The 1,135-nt window shown below is 44.4% G+C and overlaps 1 protein-coding gene across 1 annotated transcript; it reads right to left on the reverse strand.

The window, feature by feature from the left end:
* Positions 1-396: 396 nt before the first annotated feature.
* Positions 397-921, reverse strand: LOC131793506 (uncharacterized). The gene has a single exon (XM_059110922.2). The coding sequence runs from the start codon at positions 919-921 to the stop codon at positions 397-399; it is 525 nt and encodes a 174-aa protein (XP_058966905.2).
* Between the last annotated feature and the right edge of the window lie 214 nt (positions 922-1,135).

Here is a 1,135-nt window from a genome sequence, read left to right on the forward strand (position 1 = left end):
CTACAGTGCTCACAATGTATAATGGTCGACAAAAATGACAGACATGTCACTCCATCCTGGCCAAAAACATTTGATTATATTCCATACCTGAATAGTCGCGATTGTCCCAACTGTTTCTAGAGATCAAGGCGGAAATGAACGCGGGTGGTGCGACCAAATATGCTGAACGTTATGTCTGGATCATTATCCGCATCGCTCTTCGAGTCGGTGTCGAATTCATCCTGTTTCTCGGGGAGGTCTGTCACGTCACCAACTGCGACAACTCCGAGCATGCTTTCGTCAACAAAGGTGATTCTCGGTACTTCGTTTGTAGCTCGTGGAATATTTGTATCCTGGTCGACTCGTTCTTCATTGTCTGTCCCTGCATCATCTTAAACATCCTCTTGGAATGTTACTCTAGTACACGATGGCGTAATGGAATATACAGCTGGCGGCAGGGCTCCCGCTTTGTCTTTTATTGATTCGCTTCTTACCGTCCTTGACAGGTCGATACCTGTCAACCAATTCCTTCATGGCTGCCTCAATGTTGGGGTAAACGTTATCAGCTGAAGGAGGTTTCATCAAATCTACGTCCCGTAACTCCACACTGGATTTAGGCACTGGATAATAAGACTTCTCAAGTGTGAAGTACTTCGCACCCCACTTCGTTGTTCTCTTTAGAGATTCCTTTGAAATTGTTCCAAAGTCTTGAGCATACTGAGGAGCGGTGAAAGTCTCGTTTTTGAAGTGGGAGACTGCATGAAGGTTTTCCACCTGAGTTGTTAGCAGCATACGCAGGTCAATGTCACCAAGATAGTCCTCGTTTACATTCTTAACGTTATCTCGTAGCTGTTCCATACCTCTTTCGAGAAGCACCAATGACTCCTGTGTTTTGCTGGAAACAGTTCCTTCAGGGCCATTTATTGTTGCCGTTTCTTTCATTTTATAGTGCTGCCTTACCTCAGCGACTATGTTTTTAATATAAGCATTTGCAGATGAAACATTCCACACAGCATCTTGAAGAGATAATTGGACCGCGTCGATCGTATGTGCACTAATTCCAAAACTATCATAGTGACATTCGAGGTTGCGAAGAAAGGACACTTTGCCAGTAAGCCCCGAAGCTAGTTTGATTGTTTCAGCAGCTATATCGGAA

The sequence above is a fragment of the Pocillopora verrucosa genome, chromosome 6 (genome assembly GCF_036669915.1).
Source record: "Pocillopora verrucosa isolate sample1 chromosome 6, ASM3666991v2, whole genome shotgun sequence".
Classification (NCBI taxonomy): Eukaryota; Metazoa; Cnidaria; class Anthozoa; order Scleractinia; family Pocilloporidae; genus Pocillopora; species Pocillopora verrucosa.